The 25,655-nt window shown below is 41.0% G+C and overlaps 1 protein-coding gene across 4 annotated transcripts in view; it reads right to left on the reverse strand.

Moving 5' to 3' along the window:
* grid2 (glutamate receptor, ionotropic, delta 2) overlaps positions 1 to 22,528 on the reverse strand; it is a 506,792-nt gene extending 484,264 nt beyond the window's left edge. For 3 of the 4 annotated variants that reach the window (XR_015036585.1, XR_015036586.1, XM_085786556.1), the window contains exon 1: positions 22,221 to 22,528. Coding sequence is in view for 2 of the 4 variants with exons in the window: in XM_085786556.1 (XP_085642682.1) it covers positions 22,221 to 22,308 (88 nt within the window). In the remaining 2 variants the exon portion in view is untranslated. The remainder of the gene's footprint in view (positions 1 to 22,220) is intronic. The other variant, XM_085786555.1, reaches the window with a different exon arrangement.
* Between the last annotated feature and the right edge of the window lie 3,127 nt (positions 22,529 to 25,655).

The raw sequence follows: 25,655 nt of genomic DNA on the forward strand, positions 1-25,655 counted from the left end.
ATCTCTGAGCGCTGCGGCTTGTTGCTACTGCTAATACTATGGTTCTTGCTGAAGCTCATGCTGCACAGTTCCCCCTCGCTGGCTGCAGTAGCAGCCAAGTTTCTCTGTGCCCCCTGCACCTCAGTGGACAGTGAGAGACTCTTTAGTGGAGTGTCCAACATTCTCGATGAAAAAAGGAATCGGCTCTCCACTGACAGGGTAGAGATGCTGATTTTCCTTAAAGAAAACCTCCATTTAATTGGGAATCAGGAGAGTGGCAGTAAAGAAGAGTAAAATAGTACAGTTCCAAATAGAGCACATACTGTATAGGAGCTAAATTTCCTTGATGGAACCACTCTGCCTTTCAATTGTAAAATTGATGTTTACAGTTTTTGTTTTTTTAACTGAGTTGCCTCAGTGTAGTCGGAGAATTGTGACAAGGTATTCCTGTCTGATATTTGGTTTTATAGACATCGTTTGTTTATTTAAGAAAAGATGCATATATAAATGAAAATCATTTGGCTATTTAGCACTTGTTTATTTCAGGATAAAAAATTGTATTATGAATAATAATAATTGAAAAAAAACATAAGGGACAACTTGTTTGTGTTCTTTCTTTTTTTTACTGCATTGCCAAAGTATCGGCTCAGGACTCGGTATCAGCAGATACCCAAAATCAAATGACTCGGACTCAGGGGCAAAAAAATGTGATCGGGACCTAACTAACCCTAACCTTAATATTTGCTTATTAATCGCAAGTCATATCATCATCACAATACTGAACAGTGTCATCATACATCGGACATTTTGCTGATATCGTGCAGGCCTAGTGTCAACTATGGGTTTCAGTGAAGTACTGCACGGGAAACAGTTACATCTAAAGAAAAACAGAGTAGTTGTGCGCACATCCAGTCCTATTTTAGGCCAGGTGCCGGATAGTCATAGGATCAGAGAAAAAGGAAAAAGAGAATATCTGCACACTGGATTAAGGCTCCCATATGTTTATTGGGTAAATGCAACGTTTCGACCAAGACCACTTTGGTCTTACAACAGTTACAGCCAATCGTCGGCTCCCGAACCGCCGCCGGACGGTCGGATGAATATCTGACATCTCAGGGGCCGACGGGACGATTTCACATGGTTTTCAGTGAGTCGTGTTCAATGATCGGGCCGTACAGAATGAGTACATCAATCGTGATATTTGGCCGTAGATCATAGACGATTTACAGTACTCGTACAGTGTGTGTTGGTACTGATGACATGATTTTCAAAAACCGTACAGTGTATGCCCGTCTTTAGACATAAAATGATGAATCAATCCTGTGTCATTTGTACCATTTACCATCACCAGTCAAGTAAGGCAGATCAAGCTGGCTCTTTTCATGGCTATCACAATTGATGCCAATTACAAGTGCCAGCAGCACCGGGCCTGTATGTTGGCAAAGCAGGTAGCTGACAACACCTCATCAGGTCCCATTAATGTCCTGCCAAGTCAGATGAAGGGAGAGACTTACAAGCCTCATGAAATTCCAGTCACTGGCATTGGTGATAGTACTGCTGGTTACATTTACTGAACAGCTTCCAAGGTCAATTAGGATAATTAATCCATTAAAACCGTAATTAACTGTAATGTACCTAGAATTTTGGATCAATGCAGTATCTTAAAACTTAAATTTCACTTTACCTTTCTGCATGGCAAAAAGAAAAAAGGTATGTTTTTATTTGAATTGACAAGATTGTCAGCACAACCTTAGCATCTACTGCTGCTGGACATTCCTGTCGAAAATTAAGGCATTTATATATAAAAAGTTATACACATTGTGTTGAACACACAATACACACACATTCAAAGCCTAGGGGATGAGGTGTTACATCTGACTTTGATTTTACCACTTTTTGTTCTCCTTCCTGCTTGTCCTAGAGTAAGAATAGCTCTCCTATTAGTCTGACACCTGTTAAAAACTACTGAGATTTTTTTTTACCCCTTTGAAATTTTGTTTTTCTGCTTCCTGCTTAGTATTCTGTGGTTTTCTTATACATTTTCTACAACAATACAACAATGTTGTCATAGCTTACACAAGATGCTATCAATCTTAGACAAAAACTATAATGCAGCAATGGTGAATAATTATCAGTATCCTTGTTGTAAAGCACTTTGTGATTTTATCTATGAAAAAGTGCTATATAAATTCAATTTACTTACTTACAGTTAAGGGGAGAGAGAAAAATCATTGTTTTGTTTTGTTTTTACTTGAGGAATGATTTTTCTCTTTTTCTTTCAAAAAGACCGGTGCACCCGCTGGATCCTTACAACTCAGAAATTAAATTGTACAACTACTGTAGGGGGTAAAAAAAAAAGAGCTCACAAAAGTTGTCACAATGTGAAAGAGGGACTGCTTATCGCCACTATGCTAAGGATTTCCACCTAAGGCTTCTGGCAAAGGAAGGAGTCCTCGACTGATATGAGATAGTGGTACTAAAAGAACATGTACTCCACCATTCCTGCCTCCCTCTGCCAAAGGCATTCCCTTCAGACTACAGACACTATCCATTGCATAACAATCTAAAAAAGCATGTGCATAAACCAGAAGCATCCAACCATCGGTCACAGCACAAACATGCTGTTGCTCCTTGAAATAAAGTGCAAACCACATACTCCTTGTTGGTTGTCAAGGCCAACATCATCTTCCTCACATTGTGTACTGACTACCAAATCAACAAGGTGCTCCAAATATGATCTGCTATGACAGGTTTTACTTTATGTGCATAACAACACAACAGAGTGTATGAGAAAACAAGAAGGATTATCATAAATATGCAGTCATCACATACTTTGTTGACAGGGTCTGAATTCTTTGTGATTTGGGGTATACAGTACATGATGTAGGAAATATTGCTTTTGAGAGTGTGGCCCATGATGTTAGTCATTTTGAAAATGCATATTTAAAATGTTATAATATGCAATTGTTCCACATCCTGAAGGTGGATTCAGATCTGGGCCATCATCGAACAGTGCATAGGTCCCAAACTTAAAGCACATGTGTGTACACAACCCCAAAATAGGGTTAGATACAAAATGTAATCAGAAATTGTGCAAAGGCACACCTCCACATAATGTGCATGCTACACAATCAACCATTCATGATCAACACAAATGCTTAATGAATACTGAGACATATTGTTCCAGTGCAGAATGGAGGAAGTGTTACCAACAAAATACAGTTTGACACCTGAATGCTGCAGCAGCTGCTGATACAACAAACAGCACAATTTCCAAGAATAGGCTAAATGCTCCAACAGGGTAGCCTTAACACTTTAAATGAATGAACCAAACAGTGGAAGCACAGGGAGAATTTGTTAGGCTATCGACACTAGGGCTGCAGCTATCGAATATTTTAGTAATCGAGTACTCTACTGAAAATTACATCGATTAATCGAGTAATCGGATAAAACGTATTTTTGCTTGGTTAAAGAGCAATTATGAATACACAAGAGAAAATAACATATTTCACTCAATAATGAATGACCAATTGGTTTCCTTTTGTAGAATCAACTGTTTTTATTTCTTAAATTCACAAGCAAGTATTTTCTGGTCTTGAAACATTACTAAAGAGGCGACTGCTGCTAACATAAATAAGAATAAATAAAACACAAATAAAAATAAATTAAATTAAATTACTTTCAAGATATCAAAAAATAAATAAAATTAAATTACTTTCAAGATATCAAAAATGTTTTCTGTGGAGATGCTGCAACATGGAAGACGTGCTGCTGTGGTATGCAAGGGCCGTGTTACAACTAGAGTGCCTATAGAGAGACATTTTCTGTCTTTTTGTCGCCTTTTTCTCCCTCAGTCAAACACCCACGTCCGCCCCCCCGTTAAGGTTTCTACCGAATCAACGGTCTCACCGCAACAGATGGTTCACGTCATGATAACTTAAGTATTTTGGCCATTCAAACTTCCACAGTCCATAGTCCTTTTCTTTGTTTGATATTTCAAGAGACTTTGGTTAAGTAGCCTAACCATGGATAGCTCCTAGGCAGGATTGTTCTGCTGTGTTGTCGCCACTCGCCACCGTCCCCCCGTCATCGCGGCCATCGCCTCGCCGCCGCCGCCGCCCCCCTCCCCATCTCCGCCGTCATCCGCGGCGAACGGCCGCGCGGGGGGGGGGGGGGGGGGGGGGCGTGCACGGTTACGTTCATAGGTTACGTTACGGCGCACGTTGTGCCACATTGAAAGTCCGTGCGGCCGCTTGAACTACAATTAAATTAACGATTCCTCGAGGCAGAAAAAAATCCTCGGACCATTTTTTGTAATCGAGGTACTCGAATTACTCGAGGAATCGTTTCAGCCCTAATCGACACACAGCTGATGAAGGTTCACACTAATCATAAAAAACAAAAACCTCAATAAATACTGTATTTAAATCACAAAGCTAGTATCATGGTGTTTCCCTCAATGCCACACACTAACCCTGTTGATTAGGAATGCGGGTGGTGTCAGGTGAGATGGCAGTAGAGGTCAGAGTCTGTGTGTGGCAGCCATTGGGTGTGTGCTCTCTGTGCCTGATAGCACCAAAACTGTTCACTGCGGCAATTTAACAGATTTTACACACAGTATTAGAACATATTAGTAAAACCTATTAACACTGTGCTGCGAGTCTTTTAATCCTGGTACCTGCCGGACACACATACTGTATCATTGTGCCTCCCTCACATTAAATGTCTACAGTCTTGCTACAGTAAAACTCACTACCTCATCATGAGTATCACAAGTTTTAGCTGTTTCAAAATGTTTCGACACTGTTATTGTCTGGTTCATGAAACCACTTTGAGACAACTTTCTCTTTGTGGCATGGTCCATTATCATGCTGAAGGCAATGGTTCAAAAATGGCCATAAAGATACAGTGAGAAACAATACTAAGGTAGGCTGTGGCATTCAAACTACTGTATTATTGTTTGGTATTGAGAGGCCAAAACCATTAAGAAAACATTCCTCACATCATTGCACTACCACCAACAGAATGAGCCTTTTACACAAGACAGGTCAAATTCATGGATCCATGCTCTTGATCCCAAATTCTACAAGCCTCAGCTAAACTCCAGAAAAGACCTTGCACAGGTCTTTTCTGCTTTCCAGTTGTAAATACTGGTTATTCGAGTCATCATCGCCTTTCTGTCAGCTCTAACCGGTCTGGATATTCACCTCTGACCTAGGGCTGCACAATTAAATCCTGATTTTGATTTTGGAGCCAAACGATCTCAAAACTTACAGAAAAACTATTATTTTGTCAGACTATTCGGATTTTATTCTGAAAGACACATGCATGCGTGATTCTGCCCCTGAAGCCTGCGCTACTCTATACTTTGAATGAGGTAACTTGTGTGTGGGGAAGATGGCAGAGGCAGAGCAGTGTCGTTTGGTCGACCAGACTGCTGAGTTAGTTGGTTAGCTCCCCTGGCCTGTTGTTGCTGGTTCATAAAACATGCAGGTTGTTGGCTCAATCAAGAACCCCTCCATACCCGAATATACATACATAATCGTGTAAATAATCGTGGTTCAAATTCTGACCAAAAATAATCATGATTGTGATTTTTGCCAAAGTCACCCAGCCCTACTCCGACCTCTCATCAACAAGCCGTCCTTTCACAGAACTGATGCTCACTGGATGCTTTTGTTTTTCACACCCTTCTAAGTAAACTCTAGAGCCATGTGCAAATCCCAGGAGATCAGCAGTTTCAGAAAAACTCAAACCAGCCTGTCTGGCACCAACAATCACACCACAGTCAAAGTCACTGAGATCACATTTGTCGATACACTCCGATGTTTGATGTGAACACTAACTGAAGCTCCTAACCCTTATCTGCACAATTCTATGCACCGCACTGCTGGCACATGACTGGCTGATTAGATAATTGGATGAATAAGGTGTAAAGGTGTTTCTATGCAAGTGGGTGTACATCCATCCTGCTTGACCGGTGGTGGTTTGTTTTTGTTTTTTTAAAGCACACCAAGTAATCACACTGCAGATTTGTATTTTCACAGATCACATCCAATTCACTTTGTGCATAACCCTCGGCAACTACATGGAGATGGAAAAATAAGACTGTCTGTTCTTATATTCTGCCTCTCTGCTGAGCTGCACTGGCAGACAGGACAGCTCTTGATAGGAGTGAAGTGTCTGCATAAACAGCTGACTGCCAAGGTCTACCACTACTAGTGTGGACTGCATGTATAGACAAAAACATACAAAACACTCTTCTGCTTAACAGTATACTGTAAATCATTGAAATTTGATTGATTGATCACATTTGTTTCATGTTTTTTTTAAATAATAGACTAAAGACTAAATTTCCGCTGAGAATTTGGTGACACAACTACAAGATTAAATGTCTCCATAAAGCCACAGTAAGCCTTGTTGTATTGTTCAAATCTATATATTTTTTTCATTATAGTGATGTTACACTTAACCAAAACACTTTGCATTACTGTATGTAGTAATCTCCCTGAAGCACTCACGCATATGTGGGTGTAAACGCAACTCAAATCCATGACATCATAAAATGTTCATACCATGACATACACATGATATGACCATCAGCAAGGAGGTGCACGTGTACACATGCATTATTTTCACAGTTCACAGTAAATTATCTATATGTTGGCTTTAGACTCTTGCTGCCTTCTAGCCACAATACGTCCTAATCCACTCTTCCTCTTACCACTAAACCTTTACTGAATTACACCATTGTCCTATTGTACATGTCCTGTTATAAGCCCTGCTAACTCCCTTAGATGTGTGCCTGTGTGTGTGTGTTTCAGACCATGCGCTATAGTTTTTTTTTTTTTTTGGTGGGGGGGGATAATGACAGATAGACGATTTGGAAATGGAACACAACTCAGAGTGACCTTTCCTTACAAGCCTTTATACGCATACACAGAAAACGCTCCCCTGTGCACTCACTCAAACTGCGACACACACAGGTCACCAGAAATCAGTGGAATAAATAGGACCAAAAACAACAATATCCTGACGATTAGAGCTGGGACCTTCAGACTAAAGAGGATTTGCAGCTTAACTTTTTAAGATTTAGCTACAAGACTTATGCTCAGGACCACAGTGTAATTGAATAAGACATTTGCATAAGGATTACCAGTACCCAGTTCTAATTCTTTTTATTTAATACTGCAAAGAGATATTTTCAGTCAAGTGAAAAATGGTTATAAATAAAAAGGTAAAACAAGCACACACACTCTCTTCTCTACTCTCATTGTGATGTGCTCTGAAGTGTGAAGAAAATAAGCAAAATAGAGAGATTCAAATTATACTCATCCAAATATTGTCTTATGACTTGTATTATGATGCCCTAAATGCAACTGTGCTATTGTGTAAACACAATGTGTTAAGTACACAAGCTTCCCCTGAAGCTGCAAGCACAACAACAAAGCTTCACTTCACACACAAGTGTCCAACAACTTCTCATTTTATTGAGACTATCTGCATGGACGAGGATGAGCTCGGGGGAGGCAGAGACATGGAGAAATAAAAGGGGTAGTAAAAATAATTAAATGCATCTGCTTTAAGTAAAATATAGATTTATACAGGAAAGCGTAAGGGGAAAGAACAGCTAACCTACCATCCTCTGAATTCGAAAAATGAGTAGTTACCATTCCACAAAGTGAAGTAATAAATAATACAATACTATTAAAGAGTACTTCAAAAGAACTCATTTCTTTCCAACACCCATTAAACTGTCCTTTATTGTTTGTCGACTCCATCTTCTCTGGGCCTGGATGCTACATTAAACAGAGGGACTGAGTTAAGATGCAGACTGCCACCACAGTGACAAAGAGATGGTCTGATCAGTCCTCATAAACATTTCAGCTCAAAGACATACTGTGGAAGAAAGAGGGAGTGCCACTCCTCTCACAATTCACCCAGTCTGGCATGAATGAAGTGGAACTCAAAAGAGATTTATCTCATTTAATGTAATCAGATTCAAATGTTCTTGATGATAAAGATTAGTGGACTTAAAGCTGCAGCACTTAAAGAAACATATCTCACAGATACAAACGAGATAGCAAAATTATTTCCATGCATCTAAAGTTGCTTTGAAGTGGATGTCCCTGTCTGGGAATTTTATGAGCCAAAATGCAAAGAGCAGCAAACATCTCAATATTGCACGTGTACGTGATATGTATACATATTTGTTGCATTATATGGTGAGAAAAAACTGAAATGCTGAGTATTTTGGTTAATGATGCTTTGGGCTTTACTCTGTGACAATACAAAACACTCTTGCACACATTTAACATTATCATCAAATTTGCTTTGCCATTGGCTCCACACTGTAGATGAGAAGCTGATGTAGCTCAGTTCAGAGTTGGTTTATGCTGAGATAACACCATTTTCTAAATCTGACTACACATACATCTGTACATCCGACTTTGTTATACAACAGAGCAGCGAGGCACACCAGCAGCCACAAACATTTGGATGGCACTGCAGCTTCTCAGGACTGTGAGTCCATGCACACTCTCTTGTTTGTAGCAACGCCATCGGTGGAGGAAGTCTGGAAATATCAATTTTCTGTTTTCCAAATTTCTGACAATCCAATTCCAGTGCACTGCCACTAATGTTATCAGTAGTGAATAATTGTATTTCACTGATCACTCAGGCAAACAAACCATAAATCTTCCTTTCTGACAACCTTTTTACATATTTTGTGATAAAACCTGCAACACTATCAAATGCTGCTTTCCCTCAAACATATCTTTTCTGACTAGAGCAGACGGCAGGCAAATATGAAGCATGAGCTTGGAGAAAGATAGGCAGCTAAATACAGTAAATGAAAGCAAGTAAAAAATACAGGCAAAACATCAATATTTACTCAATATTAGACAAATCAAACACAGCTAAGGCCAATAAAGACAGATAGCAGAGAAGTGGGCTGGCACAGATACTAAGCAGTTTAATTGGTAGATTGACAATGAAAGCATGCAGATTTTTTTCAAAGTGTAGTCTATAAAATCTTCCACTCCAGTCTGCCTCCGAGTTTAGGAGCATGTGTCAAACCTCTTCTAGTGGAACTACACATTATTGTATTGTCTGTGGTAATAATCTGTGATAGCACTCCTGAATGAGAATCAAGAACTGGTGCTAGTGATGTGGCAGACCTCTGCACATAATACAGGAGGATTCGGAGGAGGCAATAACTCTTGTCTGTCCTTTACAGAACAGACTCTCTTCTCCCTTATTACAGCTATGAAATACTTTGCATTTATAAAACTCATAGCAGGTGAGATGATATTCAGATATTCACTAAGAAAAACAAAAAGGAAGACAATGGAAGATTTGTGAAGCGGGAAAAAAGGTGTGAATTTTCCTTTGATAGTCAGTCAGCTTGCAGTTTTAACGGCCTGGAATGAGGAAAGTGAAAGTGTGGGCAAGAGAGAGGAGAGGTGGAGGAGTGAGACTGACACGGAGGAGTGAGGAAAAACAAGTGAAAAGCAGAGGGTGAACGAAAGAGCCTAGAGGGCTGTCCGCAGCCAGACAGGTTCTAATGATGCCGTCTCAATAACAGATCCCATTGTGCAAGATGTACTGGTTGTGCTTGAGTGTACCCTGAAGCACGATATTTCTGTAAGGGTTCCTGGTTGGGAATCATGAGGGAACTATTATCATATTAGTTTCAATACTATGACTTAATGTCAGAGATCTTAAGATCCACAGGGTACACTGAGTGTATATCTAGTTTGAGCGCTATTTTCAATTTCAATTATTTGTGAGGCGCCAAATCATATGACACATTATCTCATGGCACTTAACAGGGTAAGGACCTAACAGTTCCCACAAAGAGCAAGCTCTTGGTCACAGTGGGATATCAGTAATAGAGTAGAAAGTGTCTAAGCTGGAAAACACACACCAACGGCAATGATTCCCAGAGCCTTTCAATGATTTCCCAGTTTAAAAAGGGTCAAGGTACATCACACCTAACAGCGAAACATTTCCCAGGACCTAATTACAGTACCTTACATTGAACCTCTTTAATCTGGATGCTGTGCCTATAACAATGACTGTGTAATCAGCACAAAAAATGCAGTATAATCAATATGCCAGCCTCCTGGCTACCAGTCCCTATGGCATTCATTGCTGTAAATAACCATGAAGTTTTTATTCGACCTGCTTTAGGATACAAATTTGTAAGCTATTATAAAGCTGTGAATTATGTCACAGTGGGGCAGCTGAGATACAAGCACTGGTAGATTTATTAGTAGCTACACACAAGAGTTATACATTCCCTAGGAATGTATAATTCCCTACCATTTCCTGTACATTGAAAGTGTGAACACTGTCATTGCCGTCTCCCTCAACCTATGACAAAGCGCCGTTACATCACATGATTTCAGGAGAAAGCCCGCTGATAGTTGAGACCGAGAGCATGGTTGAGAGTTTTTCAAAAGAGACGCAGGGTTGAGGGAGCGCAAGATAATCTGTATCTAAGGATAAAACACAATACTGTCATGTCACGATAACTTAGTTGAGCAGAACGGGACATGTCACAAAGGAAAGGGCATTTACATTAACGTTTGCCGAGCTGTGGCTCCAGAGCAGAGATGGTAAAACCCAACCAGTCCATCCTTCACACACGTCTGTTTTCACTCTGCTCCAAACGCCGCACCGCTGGCAGAGCGTCACGTTTCCATGGTTCCCGAATGTAAAAATGGAACCCTGTAGCCTAACACTAAACTTTAACAGTGGAGACACCTGGCAGTTAGAGCAGACCGATTAATGTAATGATCGAGGTCCGGCCGCGGTCACATAACAAACGGACGTGCACCACCACTCAGGTTCAAAGTTCAGCTGGACCGACCTGAACACTGCTGCTGTGAAAACACCTTAGATTCACCTGCTGTCAGAATTTAGTGCAAACACTTGATAATATTTTAATTTTATTTTTTGTGGTTGGTGGAAACAGCATTTCATGAGCGTGCCTTTTTGTAAGACTGTTATAGTTGGTGTTTAAGTATGTTCAATAAATGTCTTATAATAACACATGACATGATTAGTCATATTTTCAAATTTCCAGTCAACTTTTAACATTGATCTAATGCACGGTGGTATGGAATCACACCTTCTAAAATCTACTACTCCATTTATTAATCTGTTACCTATAGAGCCCTGCCATGGCCTGTGTCAGGCCCCCATCACAAAAAACCCTGCCGCTGGCTTAACAAATAAATAATAAACATTTCAATTTCCGGAAATAAAATCATGCCAGAGAATCGTGATCGAAAATCTTGATTCACATTTTTCCCAGAATCATGCAGCCCTACAGCGCACTTACAGCCAATGGAGTATTTTCACAGTGCAGTATACTGGTATTTTTAGATAAATAAAAGATCTAAGTACTTCTTTCTTCCACAGAGATATTGTTTTGTGTTAATCCATTTTCAAAGAGTCTCATATTTTCTAAGGTAAAAGCTGCCCCGTCTTAGCCCATATTGATGGTGTTGATAAAAGACCTTTGAAGGAAACACTATAGTCCCCAGGGAGGAATCATGCTAGCTGCTATTGACCACCCAGACCACAGACAGCACGGTGGCTGAGTGAGACACCCAAAGTCATGCAGGGATGAACATGTTACATCTGATGCATCAAGTATTGATGTGTATGGTACAGGGAGAGATACAGCTAGTGCTTTGTCTGGAAATGGGAGGAAGTCACCAGGATAACTAGGGGTGGGTGTGTCCTCCTCTTGAGGGGTCACAGGCACAGAGGCAGTCGAGAGTTAATGGATGACATGGCTGGAGTGTACATTTTCCGCCTAAACTTAGTCTGCACATTTTGTAAAATCTATCTTGAACATATGAAAACAACAACTTAGTCATCCTCTCTGTGCAGCATTAAAATTCAGCCATATCAATAGATTAAAATGGAGATTATTTGTCACAGCCGGTTTTTGATTATTCGAAGCATGAGCAACTCTCAAACATACAGTGGAAATTTCCATGACAATGCAAATGGCTGACATGCAATATGACTCTCTTAGAGATGATCAACTGTTAATTACACTTTCGGGACATGTCACAGTGTTAAAGGGGCAAAGCAAAACAGTAATACAGTTAAACCTGTTTCATATTCTTATCCCATAGTACTGTTTGAATGGGCATTACAGCCTACTCCAGCTACCTACTGTTCCTTGTGTTATCATTTGTCTATCATATTTATTATTACCTAATGTTGTTTGCAGTGCATGCAGCGTCTGCATAAATCATTTCACACTACAGCTTTTTTAGCCTCAGGAGCTGTGTTTCTGCAATCCTTTGTGTTGTACGACACACAGTCCACCGACTGGTAGAGTGCACATGTTGAGCCTGAACAATGAGAAAAGTAACAAAGGTACGTTATGTTCACTCTTAATGTATTTGCACTGTTTAATTTTATTAGAGAAGTTTGCACCACTAATGGCACCTCTAGAGCAGTGAATAGAACAGTAGGTTTTCTTTGAGTGTGATATTCATTTCAGCCAACTGCAGATGGCGATTCAGGGTATTAGTGGAAACAAAGGTTAGAGTGTGCTGTGTGCTGTTTGCAGCATGTGTGGCAGACCAACAATGGTCTAACCCTGATTTTAAAACTTGATATGACTTATTGGGACTCAGCTCACAACCTACATCTGGAAATCCACAATACAGTAGTTTAGCTTTTATTAGTTTGTTTCTAATTCCAAACATACATCACCTCACCTCATTACCAGTTCCTTCTCTCTCTCTTTCCCTCTCTCCTACTCTCTCTGCTTGGAGAGTTTTATGTTTATTTAGTGTTTTACGTTTATCTTCCTCAGTTAGTGATAGCGTGACATTTTATGAAAGCAGTTTACATTACATGTAGTCTCCTTCTTTTCACTCAGTTTTAAAGCAGACAGGAAAAGCACTCTGCTGACCAGTGATTGAAGTACCATCTACTCAATCAGTGACATTCACAATTGTAGGGCTAGCCAATAAAACAAACTCCACTGAGTAGCTGTATGCCTCAGTCACTATAATACACTGGCACATTCAGTGTGCCGGGCAATTACCACATGTCTGATGAGACAAATGCCTGTGATATGCACCCACACGTATACGTTTTTGCTCCGAGACCTATAGATTAATTTTCATTGTGACTGTGTTTCACATATTCAGTTGCACTTTGGCCGCACTGGCTCATTTAATCAGGGTTATAGCTGCAGAGGCAGACTGTGGTCTGAGAGCCAGGCTTTTCCAGCCTTGACATACACACAATTGGTTTACTGTAGATGAATCAAATGTGTGGTAGGCTACACATTATAATAACATAACATTATTTCTGTTTTTAGAAGTTTAACTACAATTATGAATGTTAAAATAAGAGACTAACCATAGTAATCCAATATTGTAGGCATGATAAGTAGTAGTAGGCCTGAGGCAAGTGGTCACTTGCTCCTTCCCTGCAAGCAGGGGAGAGAAACAGAAATATGCAAACGACATGCAAATGGCTGCTCTTACTGATTTTTCCCCTCCAATTTGTTGATTTTCCGTTTTGGACCCTTAAGAAGACAAGATTGAAAACTACAGTCCAGATGGGCACATGCAAGCGGCTTTGTGACGTGTTGCCAAGTGTGTCAGACACAACAACAAACAGCATATTACAATTCCACGACAGTGATTAGCAAAGTGTTTAACACCTCTCAGTTATGATGCCTGTTTCTGTAATCAGTGACAGCATACTAAACATCAAGGAGGAGGTGGAGATAAAAGAGAGAGAGGAGAGTGATGGGGGTGGGGTGGGGGGAGGACGAGGAAGAAAATCTAAGGGCAAATGCAGTGCAGACACAGATGACAAAAACAAAAACACAATTTAGAGTATAAAGGTAAAGAAAGCAATTGAGGAAAAAGCCATAAGTTGAGACAATATCAGAAAAGCTGAGGGAACACAGAGGAGTGACAGACAGTGGAAGTGAGACTGAGAGAGTGAATAAAGTCAATAACAAGAGAAAATGCCTGTATGGGGTACAATAAAAGCATAGCAGAGAATTTGACTGATAGCAGGGACAGACCACTTCTGTGGAAACCCATTTGGTACTGAAATGAAACAAATATTCAACAAGAACATACTTGCATAAATTAAAAATATTAACTGTGACCACAGAGCAAGTAACACTCAGCCAATAGCAGCGGAGATAAGATGTGTAACACACAAGAAAACAAAACATAAACATAGCCTAATATTTTCTAAAAGGTAGGATTAAAAGACATTAAGGTGTCATAGTTCAACTTTGCAATTATCAGTTTTGCACCACAACTTCTAACTTTCATTGCATAATCAATTGTAGGTTTATAATAAAATGTAGGTGCTGCTGGTTCAACAATGGTGCCAATGTGATGACATGTTGAATTTGTCATAAATTTAACAAAGACAAGTAGCAAACTTGTCATCGACCGTATTTTATTATAAACAATAACTTGTTTTTCCTTGAATGTGCAATAAAATTTTGTCTGTCAAGTCTTTTAACTGTTACAATGAACAGCTTAGTCCATACGTATTCAATATAACACATTGCCGACTTGTAGGTTTTAAAGTGTTACACGTGTGCAGATTTTGTTAAGTTTTGCTGCATGTGTGTGTAAATGTTTGTTAGTTAATGTGTTGTAGAACAAACTACCAGTGCCATACTGCCTGTGTTTTACAGTGCAATGAAAAGCAGCCTGCTCATGATTTTTGTCAAGGGAAGTAATTCAGAGGAGAGAGAAGTACTGCCAGCAAATTAAACTGGCGCTTACATGCACACATATCCATGAAGACTCAGTACACGCCCACACACATACACTGGCATGTGTCCATATAGACAGAATGCGGTCAGGAGATGAGTTCACAAATAGGCAGTATATGCACACTGTTAAATGTGTGAACATGCTCACATGCATGCATGATGCGTTCCCAAATATACAGCATATGAAAACACATTTTATGTACATTCATGGAACCCTTTGCTCCAGTGACACATAGCTCAGATTTCTGGAAGATGAAGAAAGCAGAGAGGGAGGAGAGGGCAGCCTCAAATATTCACTCTACTTATTCACTCTACAGCAGAAAGTACAAAATGGATGAACACCACACAAAGACACCTACACCCATATATACCGTATGTACAGTGCATGCCATATAAATGTACAACCTTGTGTGCACGCACACATACACACACTCAAAAAAAAAACACTGACAGCCATGCTAGTCACTGGCAAGAAAATTCTACTTCCTTTGAAGTTTCCCTCATCATTAGCATGATTACATAGACCTAGTGCACACCAAGCATTCTTCCCGAGTAAGACTCTCTGCATACAAATGGCTTCACTCGACTGAGTTCCGCTGTTTGTTCAACATGTTTGTATTTTGCACTTCTCTGAATAGTAATTGCCAGATAGTGTGATTAATTCCTCAGTGTGTGGCACTGGGATTGGCTAGAGAGCTCTGTGTTGTATGAATTGTCCCTGTTCTGGTTTTACGGTATTCTTTCAAGACGGAGCCCCACTACATACAGATGTCTAGAATAGGTGTTTTACTGCTGAAGAGCAAACTTCCAGTATCTACTGTATAACCAGTGAGCTTTCCTGTCCTTAATGTGAAAACGTTTGTGTCTGTCTTCATATAAAAAATAAAACTAAGAGTACATAGCCAAAGCAAAAGCATCTTCCTACATTTTTAATACATTGTTTGGTTAAGTGTGTCTGTGCGAATAATCTATACAGTATGCATGCTTCTGTGCTCACAGAGGCGGTTTAAGTCAATCTCCACAAGAAGCAGGCTGACACCTGTTTTAACAAGCAACAAAAGGGTCTTGTCCTCAGATGACATTACGTATGTGCGACTCTGCGTGTGGCAACTGGATAAACACAAACACACGATACAATCATCTGGGAACAAGGGCCTGTGTAGTACAAGTCCTTCCCGGGCCATCTGGTCTTTTCTACCTGCATCACTGACTGCTGCAGTAAGATGAAGCACCTTTGGCAGAGCTGTGCTGTCTCTCCTCAGACAAGCAATCATACTTCTTCTCACAGCTACCTGTCAGTCCATCTCAACTTCAGACACACACACACACACACACACACACACACCCCTACCTTCTCTCTGTGGCCTGGTTAAGGGTTCTGCCTCAGTGACCAGGTACAGACATCAGAGCTACTGTCTGTCTCTTTCCCTCACAAGAGGATGCACAACAGTCTCCCATATCACAAAAAACGTACAATCATCATGTGAATCATATTCACTCGTACACACACAAATAAAACTCCAGTGTTCATGCACACGGAAATGTGAGGTGCTAAATCTTCCCAGTCAAAGATAGCGTAGCCCGGCACAGCTGTCAAAACTCATAGATACATAACTCAAAAGATAGGAAGCATTTAGTACACGCTCTCTGGCCCCCACCATTCTGAATCGGTGCATAACTGCAGATTAAAATACATGTGTGCGTGCACTCACACAAACAGAAGTTGGTAATTCAAAAGAGGAGGCACTGTTGACAGCTGTGAAACTCGTAGACAAAACCAAGCAGGAACAACCTTTCACACACACTGAGATGTTTAGGAATCCTTTTCCATGGAAATGACTAGAATAGCACCATAGTGCCAGACACACCAGGCAATGTCAGGTCAGAACTCCCTTACTGTAACAAAATGACATGAATTCTATAGCTTAATGTCCACAATATGATACTGTGAACTGCACTTCAGAGAGTATCCAGATGAAAGATGAAAAAACACAACACATTTCCAATACAAGAAGAGTGTGGAAGATAGTTTCTATAAAAAAGACTAAAAAAGGCTGCCCTGATTTTGCAGATTAGGTGTTTTCTGATTGTGTTGGTGATTATTTGGTGATTTGGTTAATGCAAATATTGTGTTATCCTTTTTAATGTAGATTCCAATAGTGAACCCATCCATTCCAACACTAAAATCATTCACTGTTTGGAGTTTGCAAATGAAATCCCACAACTCGAGTCATTTGCATTGGCTGTCATTTCCATTTCCATGGAAGTTGTGGGTCAAAATGTGCATATTAAACAACGGTCCTAGAGATGGAGCAGTAAAAGAATGGATCTCAGCGGACCTCAGTAATTAGTCTAATGTCACATTCATTGGCCCAATTTTGGGCCACACATGCTGGTTTGGGGTAGCCAGTTCTTGACAAACTAAGCACTAAAAGACAGAGAACAGCAAATAATGACATAAAGCAAGGTATCTTGTGTATACACACACACACACAACTGTCCTCCTCCTTTCTGCAGAGCAGCAAGCCTTTAATGTTTTGTGAAGTCCTTGAATAAAATGTCAACATTTTTTTAAATGACTGCAGAGGCAACACGGTCTGTTAGACCAAATCCCTCCAGAATCTGATTTTCTGTGTTTTCTCCTCTAGTCAGCATCAATTCCTACATTGTCACAGCAAGAGAGCACTTGAGAACTGTTTCATAGGTGCTTTTAAAAGTTCGACGATTCAACTATACAATGTCTGATTTACAAGTGTACTCGGATGCATCTATTAACAACGTGTCCTTTACAAATTTCATGGTGTAGTGCCAGATCAATGAAGCCCACTGAGTGTTGCATTAGGACTTCAGGTATAATAATGTAGGTAGAGATTACAAGCAGAGCAGATTTTTGCCGCCCACAATGCAAGGTATTGTCATAAATCTTGCCAAAAATGCTTTTGAATATTTTATTGATCAAGAATTAGCAGAGACTTACTTCTGTGATTAACTGCACAGTTTTATCGCCTGAAAAAGTGTTGGCACTTGCAAGATAACACATCATGACGATCCATTTTTTCCACCCTCCTCTTCATCTAAGTGCTCGTTCATTAATTTTCTATTTTGCTGTGATCTAGCCAGGAGCTATAAGAGGAGACAAAGCCTATAACTGCGTAAGGCATCTGTAATATGTGGCTGTAGTGCATAATGACATTGGGTCACATGTGGTCATCTCATATTCACTCAGATATTCCGTGCCCTTGGCATTTGAAACGTGTTAACAAGTCCAAATGATATTAATCTCAGACCAAGCACTAAAACTCATAAGTACAGCCAGGACAAATCTAATATACTGTATCTCAGTGATTGGTATCAAAATGGTGACTCAGTGTGCATGAGAGAGAGGGGGGGCAGACAGAGAGAGACAGATAGAGAGAAAGAAAGAAAGAAAGAAAGAAAGAAAGAAAGAAAGAAAGAAAGAAAGAAAGAAAGAAAGAAAGAAAGAAAGAAAGAAAGAAAGAAAGAAAGAAAGAAAGAAAGAGAGAACTCCTTTGAACCAGGCTCACTCACTGGCTTCTTTCCCTCATCTGTGAAGCATGATGAGCCAGTGGATGCACTCTGACACGGCATGGCTAAAAACCAGTGTGACTCCAATGTGAGGACTTAATCTGGGTGCATAAATCACAGTGACTTTCTGAGTGTAACTAATCAAGAACACACAACCCTGCACACTTGCACACAATCACTATGTCTATATATGTCGCTCTCTTTTTTTCTCTCTGTCTCTCACACACACACATGCAGAATCCATATGACCATGCCCTCACAAAGCAGAGGGTCATTGCCATTCAGCACACGATGCAGTGAGGGCCAAGAGGCAAGCGAACTCCCCCCTTCCTTCTGCATGCTGATCATTAGAGAGAGAAAGAGGGAGGGAGACGGAGAGAGAAAGAGGGAGACGAGTGAAGCAGTGGTGCCAGATCCCCAGCAGTTCAATCACATTTAATGCCTGGACAGAGCAAGATGAAAACGTCTGCTGGTCACTGCTGTTGGTATCACCAAAATAATGGCAACCCTGTGACAGAATGACACAGGTTTTCAGTGTTGAAAGCTAAAAATGGTAGATGATGACAGCACAAAGTCTACTCCATCTCCCTTTGTTCCCCCTGGTTTCTCTGTCTTTTACTTTCTCTCTTCCATCTTTTCTGCCTTTGATATACATCTCTCTTTGCCCGTCTATCTCTCCCTCTCTTTCCCTCGTTCCATCTTTAGCGGCAACAAAGAGATTAAAGGGGGATTACTTCTGACATGTCAATGTGATGCGCCTGCTGGGTATAGTACTTTTTTTCTTTCTCATGCAGTACTAAGTCAATATGATGCACACACAGACAGGTCAGCATTGTATGAGTTGGAGATAAGATGGAGTGGAAAAAATAAGTGAAAGTCTTCAGGGGTATTAATTATCCCCCTGTGCAGAAATGCACCATTGTAGCATGAGGAGGCCACTGAATTGTCAGTGTGCCTTTTACTCATTTTAAACGATAGCACCTTTTGTGAGAAACACTGACACCAATCATAACATATTCTCCTCTACTCATTTCCACTCTATTGACACCCTCCCTCTTTTATCGGCTGTTTCTGAGGTCTGCTGGAGTAGTGAGGATAAGGAGGGATGGGAGAGGGATAGGGTGTGAGAGATAGATGGAATGAGAAAGGAGAAGTATTGTTTTTGGGGGGTGATAACCTTTTGTTGTGATTTCAAAGTACTTGCGGCGAGCAGGGAAATGAACTATTGATTAGAGATAAGGTGTGAGGAGAGAAGACGCAATGTCTAAAATCATAGCAACCACCAAACACCCACACTGAACCTTTGTCCTCAAACACTCTTGCACACAGAGACACTTTACTGTAGATGCACATTATGCAGGGGGGGGGGGTAACCCTGTAACACACTGCTGGGGGGGGCGGGGGGTGTAACTAACCAGGAGCCAATGAACTATACATTGCTTTAACTGTCTACTCTACTAATTGGAAACCACTCACTGGCCTGGTTTCCACAACAGGGTCAAGGAGGAATAACAGGGTTTTCTTGTTATCCGTGTCACTAAATTTGCTCCTCAAACATATATCTGGGATTTGTATGGATTATGTTGCAAACTGGAGGTGATTTGAGAGCCTCTCTCTCTGTAAATCCCATGTCTCTACAGCCCAATTTTACTCACTGACTCACAGTTGAAACACGGTGCAGAACAATGTTATGAATTTTTGTGTTTATTTGTTGACCTCTATACAGAAAGAGAATGGTAAACATAGACAGTTAATACTATCAAAGGGCATTGGGTATATTAGGGTATTTTTGAGTATTTGGCTTACACATTAATCTTTTTTTAACCCTACAATTGCAGTGTATCAGAGATGCCAAAACATTAACTAAGCTCACATGTTATTGGTAGGTCGCGTAAGACATCATGTCTGAAAACTATAATATACTTTACAATGGGCCTGGATAAACACAAGAGACTGTACATAGAGAGAACCTTGACCCAGTTTCATCAGCTGACAAGAACCCGAACGTAGTTAGCCAAGAAAGATGCAGATCCCCGTCTTAAATGTCTCATAACCAGCGGGTTTTAGTCACACTGCCAGCACTCATCTCTAAGGAGACTTAAAGTCAGTGAGCACGTAAAGTTCTAGTGTCTTGCTGTGAGACACTTGCAGAACATGTGGCTGCTGCTGGGATCAAACCATCCAGTCACACGGTGATATGTCTAACCAATGGATTACACTGACACCCCTGTAGGGCCGCTATCACAACCTATATGCAGGATGAGGCTTGATGAGCATGTGTGACTTTACCGATATTTCAGCAGCTTTCCTACTGTTTTGCAACAACAATTTGCAGATCTTTCAACAGTAATCCATGGAAATTGGAATTCAATTAAACTATTGATTCAAAACTAGCTTAATCTAATGTTTGCTTTCAACCTGAATTGATTGGCATAACACCTGCATTTCCCGTTGTCTACAAATGAGATAATATGCAACGACTGTCAGCTTGACCTGTGTAAATCTCATTAACTTGGCCATGCTGCTGTTACGTGTCTGATATGGGGCATCAGCTTGGTCTACAGCCCAGAGCAGAGACCTACGACTGATCCAACTCTTGGCAAATTGCACTCAGGTAGCCGTTCAATTGGCCTGGACTCTGCACTGTAAATCAGCTGCCCAGGGTCTAAATGGGTCCAAGAGACCAGTCCACCCCTCCTCCTCCCCATAGCAGCATAATGCAGTGAGTGAGATTGCTTTATAATGTGTTACATGTGTGATTGAGTGTGCATATGTCTCAGTGTGACTGTTAAAATATGGATGCACTCATGGCCATGCAATGTGGTGTAAAAAACAGTAAAGCATGGACAGGTGCTTATCTCTCTCTCTCTCTCTTGCTGTGTGTGTGTGTGTGTGTGTTTGGTCGTTACTCTCACTCACACACCTACACACTGCTCTCTGTTTTCTATCGCCCATTCGAGGCCACCGCGTTGAGCAATGATTGTGTGTGCCCACCATCACCACCTCGCGTCCTCATCTCATCCTGCAAGACACGCTCTCCAGCGTCATCTCTCTCTCTCTCTCTCTCCCCCTCACTCTCTCATCCTCTCTCTCTCCCCCGCAAACTACAGCCGGAGCCGGAGGTGCCGCTACATCGCCTGAAAGAATACGCTCCCTGATGTCGACATACACTCAACACAACAGTGCCACACTTTGCCGGTGGTGGTAGAAGGCAGAAGAGACGTTAGGGCATAAACCGTTTTTTTCCTCCTCCTGGCACTGCAGTAGCTCACAATGGAGGGTTTTAATGCCATTATGCTTCAGGAAAATCTAAAAGCGGAAGATTTGCCGCCGTCCAGGGCAACATCACGCCATGCTGAACCACCTGTTTTTCGTGCATCCTGTGCGCACATAGCCATTGTTATATATATTAAATACCAAGCAAAAACGCTGCCGTCTCTAAGTGCAGTCCATTTACTTGACATTGCCCGCATTCATTGATCAATTCTTATGAGCGTTAATGGCATTTACAAACACCTGAAAGACACGACTACGGTAAATTCTGGGATTGATTCCAGATATGCAATTGATGCTCAATAATTATTCAACTCAGACGTAACTTCACTTGATCCGATGCCCGAAATGGCGCACAACAGATCTGTAGTTCGTTATTTTTAACCAGTGATATAAAGACGTGAATGTGCCAAAAACATTCCAAGTGTGGTATCTACATCCTACGTGCCATATAGTTCATAGTAAAAAGCCACTCAGTGCCACAAGATGTCAAACATTTGCCGTTGATTCTGTGACTGAAGCAGCGCAGCGACATCAAGGCTGAAACCGAAATGTGTTTCCTGAGAGAGCCACAGTGAGCTTTATTGTGGCTGCGAATTATAAGAGAAAAAGCGCAGTAACTCACCGATGTGGATGATTGAATCCGAGAGCACCGACCTCCACTCCTGGCTCCAAAAAACGGCGACGATCAACATAGCCGAGATAACTTTCATGTTGTCCAGATATATTTCCCCCCAAAACCAAAGAAAAACACAGCTCTTTTGAGTGAGAGCGATCAGAGTTTAAATCCCGAGAACCGGAGCTTCTTTTTTTAGTCCATCTGTGAGGCGGTCAAGGAAATTCCCTGTAATCTGTGGCTCGATGTGTTCTTCACTTGACGTTAGAGTGTGATGCTTGTCTGCAAGAGGAAAATCAGAAGAGATCCCCGGGTAGTCACAGACTGGCACCCTGCTGAAATTCCTCCCAACATTAAATCATATTCTGGGCGAGCAGAGAGACGCTGAGCCGCAGAGAAAACAAACCGCATCCAAACGCCGACGCGTTAAGGCGAACTGGGGGGCTGCAGGATGTGGCCGCTCATTTAAAAAGAATAAAGCTGTAACCATTCAATAACGTCAGGGAAAACCTAGTTATCTTGAAAAGCAGGACCTGTAATAATGACCCGAGAATCCCTGCCTTTCAGACCTGACGACGCAGTTCCCCCCCTGCACCAATCACCAAATCACCAGCAGCAGCAGCAGCAGCAGCAGCCACAGCGGACCAAGCCAACGCCAAAACTTCCATTTTTCCCAGGGGCTTTTTTTCTCTTTCACTTGGCCCCTCTTTGAATATCACCGCCGTCAGAACACACAGATGAGCCCGGCTACTTTTGTTAGAGTGGAAAGAAATACAAAATGATGAAAAGCCTTGTCACATGGCATTACCACGGAGAGGTACCATATTCCGAAATTGTCTCTAGTTTCCTGTAGAGATGAGAGAGAATGGAGAGGGCTCTTAAATGTATGGCTAATGAGAGAGAGCTCCAAAGCCACTCTTCTTCTCTGCGTCAGGAAGGGAAAAAATGTGGGCTAGGCTATCTGGAGAAAAATGAACCGAGGATGCGCGCCAACGACACTCCACGGTCCGCACTCCGTATGCGGGTACCCGCGTCAGACTCAGCTCACACGTTGGCTGGTGAAGAGGAGGTATGCCGCGTTCGTGTGGGAGAGAGAGGGAGGGAGGGAGGGAGGGAGGGAAGAAGAGAAAGATAGGGAGGAGACCCAGGAGAGAGAAGGAGAAAAAAAGAGAGGAAGAGGGAGCAACTATGATCAGCAGCAGTTGCCAGCCGGGCGCGCATCTACTGTCTGAGAGAGAGAGAGAGAGAGAGAGAGAGAGAAGGCGGTGGGGGGGGGAGAGAGAGATGAGATGTGCCTCTCAGGGCAGGCGGAGGATGCAATAGGGTGTCTAACAGGGAGACAGACAGATGAAGAGAGGGCTCATCTGCCAGCTTCAGCTCAGTCATGGTTACTTGAGACCTGCTGTCTACCTTTCACTTGAGCAGGAGCTGCTGATCGGGTCACCATTGGTTATACCAATCGTGATTTCTGTAAAAGGTTATTTGGGTCATTCACTGAGAACTGATTTGAAATTTTAACATCACCAACTTTTCAACTTTACCCTGCTGCTGTGTGATTTGAGAAGAATCACTTTGCCTCTGAGCTCTGTTCAGGTTACTGATATCAGATATTAAAACGGGATGTTGTCATTCTACAGACCTTCTCTATCTGTCAATCGCATGCTCATACCCCTCTGCATTATTAACAAACATATTTTCCTCTCATCCTTTTGTACATCTTTTCTATCCATTTGACCTGCTATCGTCCGTTTATCCATCCCTGCCTGGCTGCCTCCCTGAAGGGCTGGAGTCCCTAGGGTTCTTCTTAATCTGCCCCAGACCTTGGATTAGGGATTAGGAGGGCTGGGAGCCTCATCGGGCTTCCAGTGGAAGGACTGTTTTGTACGCATTCAAGGAATGGGAGATTAAACTGACAGTGATACTGATGCTGTGAAAGCTGCTCTGACTTCTCCTTTTTTGACGCTATTGATTTATTATTAAATGTTTATATAACCACTCACATTGAAGAGGAATATCTCTTGTTCAGTGAGCAGGCTATAGCTGAAAAGACAGAGATAAGAAAAAACTAAGGTCCTGTAAACAAAAAGACGTCTTGAAGATGAAAAGATAAAATACCCATGTTTGTGCTTGCATCAAAAATGATTATCAGTGAAATTAAAGAAATGATTGATTACTGAGAAGAAAAGACTGATTTAAGTTTATTTTTCTCTTCATGAAGAATGAAGAGGTTTAAGATTATATTTTTCATTTAAAAAGAAACAATCTTTAAACGTGTCTTTAATTGTATAACCTGTTTAAGCTACAACCTTTAATATGAACCTTTGATTTATATAATTGAATTTTACACCTTTATTCACATGGTAAGCAAACACGAACATACTCACATTCCTTGAATTTATGGCACCTAATATTCCTACCCTTAGTCCTACATATAAATAATTGTGTAATCACAAAACTCTAATTCACTTTCTGGCAGAGATACAACTTTGTAAAAATCGTTTAGAGGCTTTCATAATTTGATATGACTAATTCACATAAATAAATAAATCAACAGAGAGGGCTAGACCTTCTGTTAAATTTATCAGAGTTTAGTGTCATGAAATAATAACTGACAAAATATATATATTTCTGTTCACTGGGAAACCTCAGTCAAGACCTTGGCGTTAACATTAAGATTTCTTACACGTTAGAAAATATTTGGACTTGTGCTGAGCAAAGAAATTGAGAAACTGTAACCTTGAACAGCAGTTGATAGTTGCATCCCTGCAAAACACACTTCATGGATTTCTGGAAATCTCGTATTTGAAAGAGTGAAATCTCGCACCAGATGGACAGTGGACAGTCAGACCTCCATATCTATCCTGTGTTTTGGCTGAGCATTGACCCTTCACTGTAATCCCCCTATCACTGGTATACTGGGAGCTGAGGATCATGTGGATACTGATGAGTGGATTTGTATGCACTGACCATGCAATAAACACATGTAAACATGTAGTGTCTGGCAGTGTAGTATATTGAGTATAAGCTTATTGTTGGGATTTTTTGTAGGGAAACAGACAGAGAAAAGACGACTGATAAAGATTGTCACTATACAGTATAGTGTTTCTTTAAGGCCAACTATGGTGCGAACAAAAGGTGCCAGGCTTAAAAAATCACGAAAACAAGGTTTGGTGGACACACTGACCAAATCGATACTATATAGCTAAATTAAATTAAGGTCAAACTGTCCTAGTATATAGTATGTTGTTAGGCAAAGTCACGGAGAGGTTCTTTGCGGTGTAAGACTTCACCTCTCTATTTTTTTTTTTTTTTTTCTGAATATGATTATATTACAATGAAACACAACAGTCCTTATCCTAAGAAACTCAGTGTCTTGCACCTAAGACCATTTTGAGAATAAAAGTTTTTTCACTCTGTTAATGCCTTACAGCAATGTTTTATTTT

This window comes from Trachurus japonicus, chromosome 9, assembly GCF_045865225.1.
Source record: "Trachurus japonicus isolate A0001 chromosome 9, Traja_1.0".
In the NCBI taxonomy this organism is placed as follows: Eukaryota; Metazoa; Chordata; class Actinopteri; order Carangiformes; family Carangidae; genus Trachurus; species Trachurus japonicus.